The sequence below is a fragment of the Triticum urartu genome, chromosome 2A (assembly GCF_056163025.1).
Source record: "Triticum urartu cultivar PI428250 chromosome 2A, HENAU_Tu73, whole genome shotgun sequence".
Lineage (NCBI taxonomy): Eukaryota > Viridiplantae > Streptophyta > Magnoliopsida > Poales > Poaceae > Triticum > Triticum urartu.
Genome location: NC_141874.1, coordinates 167,363,012 through 167,370,862, shown reverse-complemented (window position 1 = coordinate 167,370,862; position 7,851 = coordinate 167,363,012). Strand labels below are relative to the sequence as shown.

At 49.5% G+C, this 7,851-nt stretch overlaps 1 protein-coding gene across 1 annotated transcript; it reads left to right on the top strand.

The window, feature by feature from the left end:
• Positions 1–2,697: 2,697 nt before the first annotated feature.
• On the top strand, positions 2,698–4,178 carry LHCA2 (photosystem I light harvesting complex protein). The gene is made up of 5 exons (XM_048699753.2): positions 2,698–2,971; positions 3,072–3,109; positions 3,222–3,525; positions 3,632–3,842; positions 3,939–4,178. The coding sequence occupies exons 1-5, from the start codon at positions 2,769–2,771 to the stop codon at positions 3,954–3,956; spliced, it is 774 nt and encodes a 257-aa protein (XP_048555710.1). The 5' UTR covers positions 2,698–2,768; the 3' UTR covers positions 3,957–4,178.
• Positions 4,179–7,851: the final 3,673 nt, after the last annotated feature.

The window sequence follows — 7,851 nt, the reverse complement described above, 5'->3', positions numbered from 1 at the left end:
CTTGGCCTCGGATCAGATTTTATTGAACAATATTGCATTTTATTGTTAGCATCCCACAATCCATTAAGTTATTTAGAAATTATCACGTATGCTATGTTCATTCAACCATATCATTGCTAACAAGTATTTCCTTGTTTAATGAAATGTTTTTGAAGCAAACATTCCCGCAGCAACGCGCGGGGTGTCATCTAGTTACTAGCAGTACTAATGCACGCGACCAAGACTAGAACCAACAGATAGAAGTTATAAGAAGCTTAATGTGTACAAATTAATATGCTACAATAGGGGTGAATGAATTTATCACTGTTCCACTCATCATCATATTATTATTATTATTATTAGTCATATAAATACCTTTTTGTTTACTTATTCAAACATGAAAAGAAAATATCACATTACCTTTGTGTTTGCATGTAAATAATCTGTTCACATACTGTACTAGGGGCAAAGCAGTCTTTTCATGTCAAACTTAACACCGTTAATAGATAAAACTGACGGAAGTGTCACATAAGGAACAAATTGAAATTTGAGTGTCAGAAAAGGGAGAAAACAAAATTTTGGGCCAAAAAGGGAACCAAATTTTAAGAGAGGGCCAAATAAGAAATTCTCTTAACCCTAGGAGCCACGAGCAGCCACGGGGCGACACGCATTGGGGGCGGGGGCGCGTTCCTGGCGGCCAGCAGGAGGGGCGCCTGAGGCTGGCGCCCAGAAGTACTGGCATCCGGCGGGTGCCTCATCGCGGAACTCCTCCTCGTCAACAGCGCCACACACGCCCGACACGTTCCATGTTTTCTTTGATGATCAGGACAACGCATGCAGGTATTTTATTAATTATTTATTAAAACTTTACAAAGTAATACATCAATAACTTTGAAGTCATCATTTTAGCAACAACGGTCGTTACTCCTATTAACTTGATGAAAGGGTTCAGATTGTCGGGGCCGCATACCAGACCTTACACTAAAGCCAACATCTAACGCTGGTGGCCTCAACCTGACGCGCTCCATGTGGCCGCTGCCGAAGGACACGAGGATGTCCTAAAGCTGGAGTACTTGGAAAGCCCACGTCTACTTCTCTCGGCTTCTTGTCCTCTTTTATTTTTGCGAAAAAAAATCAGATGTACAAAACACCTCAAACATAATAAAAATTTCGTCGAGGTTCATGGACCACCGAACGACCATTGCCGCCGCCAGAACGAGCCGCTTCTTGTCCTCCTTGAACTTCCATTGTATTTTGGTCATGAACTTCCATTGTATTTTCGTTATTATATGTTTAGGATCGCATCAAAGTATTTATGCACATGAAATGTGTATGGACTACTCCTACTTTGGTTTTGCATACAAGGAGTTATGCTTGAGAGCCTTGCCTTTTTTTTCCGTCCTCTGCTACTGGCGCAAGTGCATGTATGTAGTGGTGTGAGTGTGTGCTATATGTGTTTGTATTGTAATCGACATTTCTCCAAAAAAATTAAAACCCACAATAGGAACTAAAATTTTCTTTAATTGGGGGAGCCTCGAACTTTTTTAAGACCCTTGCCACACGACAAATATTTTGGTCTCGCCACATATGCCCCTCATTTACCACTAATAAGGCACACATGCATTGCATGTAGGAACTTAGATAATGAAAGCATGGATGAGTAGCTAGTATGGTATAATACCAAAGTATGTAGGAGCTTAAAAATGAGATTATAGTTATAAAAATATTTAAAAACTGCGGGTATAATACGAAACTCATGTGAAATATATACATCACAATTGTCTTTAGGTATCCCGTATTGTAGTGAGTAGCTAGTATTGCATCTTGAAAAACAAATGAAATCTATTTCGCAAAAAAAAAACAAATGAAATTTATGAAGGTGTTGTCATAGCCTTGAACACAAGAAAATCATAATGTAAAACTGAATCACAATTCTTTTAGGAGAAAAAATAACTTGAGGGAACTAAGGTATGGAAGAATCTAGAATAAATAAGAAGTGCCTGTGATGTGAGGGCTGTGCATTGTAAACCATACACTAAAAAAAGATCGGTATATTTTTTATAAAATTAGATAATTTAAATATAGAAGATTCTAGAATGAAAGAGAAGTGATTGTATTTCTATTGCGGAGGCCATGAATACTATTGCTACGGGATGATAACCAAAAATACCGCTCGATAACCAAACATCATCCGTTAATCATTAAAATTGCGGAGGCCATGAGTTGTGACTGTACCTCTATTGCTAGCTAGTACTATAATATAAGAGCGTTTAGTGTAAAAACGTTTTATATTACGAGATGGAGCAAAAACGTTTTTATATTATGGGACAAAGAGAGTAATATATTCAGTTTTTCCTTGAAAAAAAATCATTATCATTTCTCTCTGGATACATGTTCTTTTTCTCCGTGGACACATACATTGTCTAAACAGAAAATCTGCGTGGATATAGGCGCATATCATCATGCCGATAGTACGTACAATGAAGGCTGCAACTCGCGTGTCAAATGCGGAGCACGTCGTCCAATCGCGAGCCTCGGCCCCGATTTTCATCAGGTCGCGCCCGGGATGGCCTCCACGTCAGCAAGGCCCCGGCGCGGCGGAGCCAGGGGATCGGATTCTCCCTGCCGCGTGGCACGCCACGGCCGCGCTCGCTATCTCCTCCCGGATAAGCCAGGGCCACCCGGCGCCGCGCGCCTAGATCCCCATAAACTGCCGCGCGCACCACACGCTCAATTCCACTCTCACACCACGCACGCGCACAGCCAGCGAGCGCACCGGTGCAGCAACGATGGCGCTGGTCTCCTCCTCCTCCGCCGCCACCGCCGTCGCGGCGCTCCCCAGCAATGGGCTGGCCGGCGCCCGGAGCTCCTTCCTCGGCGCTGCCGGCAAGGCGGCGGCGGCGTCGCGCGCGTCCTTCGCCGTGCGCGCCGCGGCGCCCGAGAGGCCCATCTGGTTCCCCGGGAGCACCCCTCCCCCGTGGCTCGACGGCAGGTTGGTACTCGGACACGCTGCGCCCATGCATGCCGGAATATGCTGCGATCGACTCTTGACACTGACCGTGTGTGTGTGCGTCTCGTTGTTCTTGATGCAGCCTTCCCGGAGACTTCGGCTTTGACCCCTGGGGTCTTGGTAAGTCCTGATCAGTCTCTCACATCACATCTCATCCCTGCTAGTGTGATCTGTTGTCGTTCTTGGTAACATCGATCGACATGAACAATCTTTGATCGATTTTGCGGTGTAGGATCCGACCCGGAGAGCTTGCGGTGGAACGTGCAGGCGGAGCTGGTGCACTGCCGGTGGGCGATGCTGGGCGCGGCGGGCATCTTCATCCCGGAGCTGCTGACCAAGATCGGCATCCTCAACACACCGTCGTGGTACACCGCCGGGGAGCAGGAGTACTTCACCGACACCACCACCCTCTTCATCGTGGAGCTCATCCTCATCGGCTGGGCCGAGGGCCGCCGTTGGGCAGACATCATCAAGCCCGGCTGCGTCAACACCGACCCCATCTTCCCCAACAACAAGCTCACCGGCACCGACGTCGGGTACGCACAGTCGCACACACATATGTCAGCGAACTTGTCACGTGCATGGCTCTCCTTGTACTAATGGGGCTAATCAAGTGATGTCTCCGCGTGTTGGAAACCTAAGGTACCCCGGTGGTCTGTGGTTTGACCCGCTCGGCTACGGCACCGGCTCGCCCGAGAAGCTCAAGGAGCTGCGCACCAAGGAGATCAAGAACGGCCGCCTCGCCATGCTCGCCGTCATGGGCGCGTGGTTCCAGGCCGAGTACACCGGCACCGGCCCCATCGACAACCTCTTCGCTCACCTCGCTGACCCCGGCCACGCCACCATCTTCCGGGTACGCGTATGCTACACATTATATTGGTACTATATATGTGTGTATGTATGATTTTTTGGGTACTGATGTATGACCCTTTTTGGTGTTACGTTTTAGGCCTTTGCCCCCAAGTAAGGAACACGGTGGGAGTTAGCAACTAATCCGAGGAGTGTGCTACCACGGGGAAGAAGATCGCTGGTGGAACTTGATTTTTTTCTTTCCTGGGAAGTAGACCGTGGATGATGGTATGTAATTGTGGAGCAATGCATGCTTGTTGGATGTGTACTTGTACCCTGGTGTTGTAGCCGATGTAAAAAATGAATACCCTTTTGAACATTATTATGTTGGCATTGTCTACGAGTCTCGCCACGTCGCCCAATGGTCTAACATTACAAGAGCATATACAGCCGTACTTAGCAAATCCGGCCCTTTAAATATTCGCGGACTCGCTTCGGATGACCCAGGACAGTGTCGGACAACCGCTCAGGTCTCTTGCCAGACAACCACACTCCTCATATCTAAATTCTCAAATCCATGTAAATACACATTTTTTTTTCTCGAATACGCAAAAGAGAAGAAAGAGAGTTGTACTAATGACCGTCCTCAAACTGATCATTAGTACAAGCGACACGATCGCACAGAACATGGCGTGAGCTATACTGCCTCGACGACCTAATTGACCGTCCTCAAACGCATGGCCTACGTCTCAGGGATCATGTTTTCTAACCCGGTAGCCCCAGCAGTTGCCCAAGTCCTCGGCTATGTGCGAATGCTATTGAGCACCCACAGGATCGACGACTGCTCCATGTCGAAGACGCATGCATTGCGAGCCTTCCACAGGAGCCAGGATGTGAGGATGATCAGTGAGGATATGCCTACCTGTCGCCTTGCCGGCGTCGCACCATGAGACGCCGGCCACCACTCAAGAAAGTCATCATCCGGCAACGGAGGGGCTGCCGTGTCACACCTGCTCCTGTGTAGTAGTGGACTAAACAGGGAGAAGGGTAACTAGGCTGAGCCCAATGGGCGTCTTGGGCCGCCTGTGGCCAAGCGTGTGTAAGCAACTACTTAAGTCTCCTGCTACGTTGTATTTGTCAGCGAGCAATTGAACTCTCTCATTCTGAATCTCAATCCCCTTCTCCTACCTCGCCTCATTGTCTGCTCTCCTCATCCCAAATTCTCTGTGCGATCGATCCCCTTCCAAGGTTCGGTCGTCACAATTGGTAATCAGAGCCTTCAATTTGTCGGATTTTTTCCCCACCGCGACTCCCATACTCCCTTGGCCGGATCGGTAATATCCACCGCCGTAGGTGTGATTTCACTCCGGTGAGGTCGCGCGAAATCCTACGCGGGGTTCGATCTGCTCGGGGCGGGAGCCACGGCGCCTTCCAAACCTTCTGTGCAGACGCGACAACTACTAGCCACCATGGGGGAGCAGACCAGCAACCTCACCGCCCTGATGGAGACGCTCCTCTCCAGATTTGACGAGGAAAAAGTGCTCGCGGACAAGCAGGCGGAGGCGCAGACAACATTCAACACTCAAGTCTCGCAGGAGCTAGAAAGCTTGTCGAAGCAGATCGGGCCACCCAGGCAGGCAGAGGTCGATGATGTGCGCAAGGTTGCGTCTCCGTCGGCTTCGTCGGCTCCGTCGACGGGCTCGCAAGTCGATGATCCCTCCGCCCCTGCGCCACGCCCAAGGGTAACACGGGAGGCCCCGACACCACCGGAGGTCTGTCCCGCACCGCCTCCGAGCGCCGTACCAATTCCTCAAGTCATCATCGGCACGACTCCGTTCCCGCGGCTTACCAACGAAGGGCTGCCTCTGCTTCCTCGTCCCGCTGATCATATTGGACTGCAGGAGCGCGGACCACAGCCAGTCACGCGCGATGAGTACTACGCCCGTCCTCCCAAGCATCAGTTCCCTCGGTTCGATGGTGAGGCACCGCGTGTTTGGTTGGATCGCTGTTTAGCTTATTTTGAGCTGTATAGGGTGCCGCCGCACAACTGGGTGGCGACTGCCGCGCTCTACGTCGATGGCCACGCCGCTCTCTGGCTTAGAGCATTTCGTCAGATGCATACAGACATTACATGGGAAATGTTTCGCCGTGCAATTGTGGAGGAATTTGGTCCTGAAGAATTTGAGTCCACAATGCACAACCTGCTGCAGCTTCGGCAAACAGGGACAGTGGCAGAATATAGACAACAGTTTGAAGTCCACATGTATAATTTGCTAGCGTTGGATGCCTCTCTCAGCTCTAAATTTTTTGTCACCCAATTCCTGTTGGGCCTAAAGGATGAGCTCCGAGAAGCAGTCCGTCTTCAGGCACCTACCAGCATCACAAGAGCGACGGTCTTTTCTCGAATTCAGGAGGAGGAACTTGAGATTCAGCATCCTCGTTTTCGTCCGTGTCTGCAGGACGGCCACTGCCCGTTCCAAGTACCTTGCCAACACTCGGGCGCCCCCCTCCAGCACCTGTCTTGCCCACTGCAGCAATACCTCCAGCACGTGCTGTTCCGACACCCAAACCGGCTACTGACGATTTTGGCCACGAACGCCAACTTCGCGACTACAGGCCACAGCATGGTCTTTGTTTCAGATGTGGGGACAAATACTCAAGAGAACATCAGTGCAAACGGTCAGCTCAGCTGCTTACAATAGAAGTGGGTGATCATGGGGAGGTGCTATCCGATGAAGCTGTCAGGGCATTGCAATTGTTGGACGAACCGGATGGAGCCGGGAACCCCGAGTGTTGTCTGCTCTCTGCACATGCTGTCGAAGGAACCGAAACTGCGGAAACCATTCGTCTCCGTGCCACGGTGGGCAATCAAACCATGTTGTTGCTAGTGGATTCTAGAAGCACTCATAGCTTCGTCAATGCTACTTTTGCAGCTCGAATTGGTGCAGCAACCACTAACATCTCTCCAATATCAGTGCGCGTCGCTAATGGTCAGAGATTGAATTGCAGTGGTGTGTCAGAATTAGGAGTTTATGATGCAGTGTTGGGTGTGGATTGGTTAGCCCAACACAGTCCGATGCAGTGTGACTGGCAACTAAAAACTATGCAATTTGAAGACGAAGGCAAGACAGTGCATCTGACAGGAGTGCGATCAGATGGTCAGCCAGCTCTCGGTGCCATGGATGCAGCTACCTTGTGGCAAATGCATGATTCCAACGAGATTTGGGGAGCAACACTTCTTGAAATTCAACTGACCGAACCAAGTCCAGACTCTGGACAACCAATTCCTCCAACAATTCAGAAAATTCTGACAGAGTTTAGTGAAATTTTCGAAGAACCAACTCAGCTGCCCCCGCACCGACAGTATGATCATGCCATTACCCTGGAGCCAGGGGCCGCACCAGTGAATTGCCGCCCATACCGATACTCGCCATTGCAGAAAGACGAAATAGAGCGACATGTTAGTGAGATGTTAAAAACTAGAGTGATTACACACAACATGAGCCCGTTCGGTGCCCCAGTACTGCTTGTTAAAAAGAAAGACGACACTTGGCGCTTTTGCGTGGATTATAGGCGTTTGAATCAAGTGACGATAAAGAACAGATTCCCTCTTCCCGTCATTGACGAATTATTGGATGAACTGGCAGGCGCCACGCTCTTCTCCAAAATTGATTTGCGTGCAAGCTATCATCAAATACGGATGAGAGAAGGCGATGAAGAGAAGACGACCTTTAAAACCCATCTTGGCCACTACCAATTCCGGGTCATGCCATTCGGTGTTACAAATGGACCACCCACATTTCAGTGCGTCATAAATTCTGTTTTCTCGGGTCCGAATCGCAAGTTCATCATCACCTTCTTGGATGACATTTTGGTATTCAGTCCTTCCCTGGAAGAGCATGAGGAGCATTTGCGCATAGTATTTGCCACTCTACGCAAGCATCAACTGTACCCGAAGCAGTCCAAATGCTCATTTGCCCAGCCCAGTGTCAAGTATTTGGGACATGTGATTTCTCGTGAGGGAGTCGCGATAGATGTAAGCAAGACAAGGGCCATGAAAGCGTGGCCACGAC

Excerpts from the sequence above, each read along its gene's own strand:
- LHCA2 (XM_048699753.2), top strand. The coding sequence starts at position 2,769 with ATGGCGCTGGTCTCCTCCTCCTCCGCCGCCACCGCCGTCGCGGCGCTC. Across the intron at positions 2,972-3,071 it reads CCCCCGTGGCTCGACGGCAG|CCTTCCCGGAGACTTCGGCT; the intron begins GTTGGTACTCGG and ends TTCTTGATGCAG. Across the intron at positions 3,110-3,221 it reads CTTTGACCCCTGGGGTCTTG|GATCCGACCCGGAGAGCTTG; the intron begins GTAAGTCCTGAT and ends TTTGCGGTGTAG.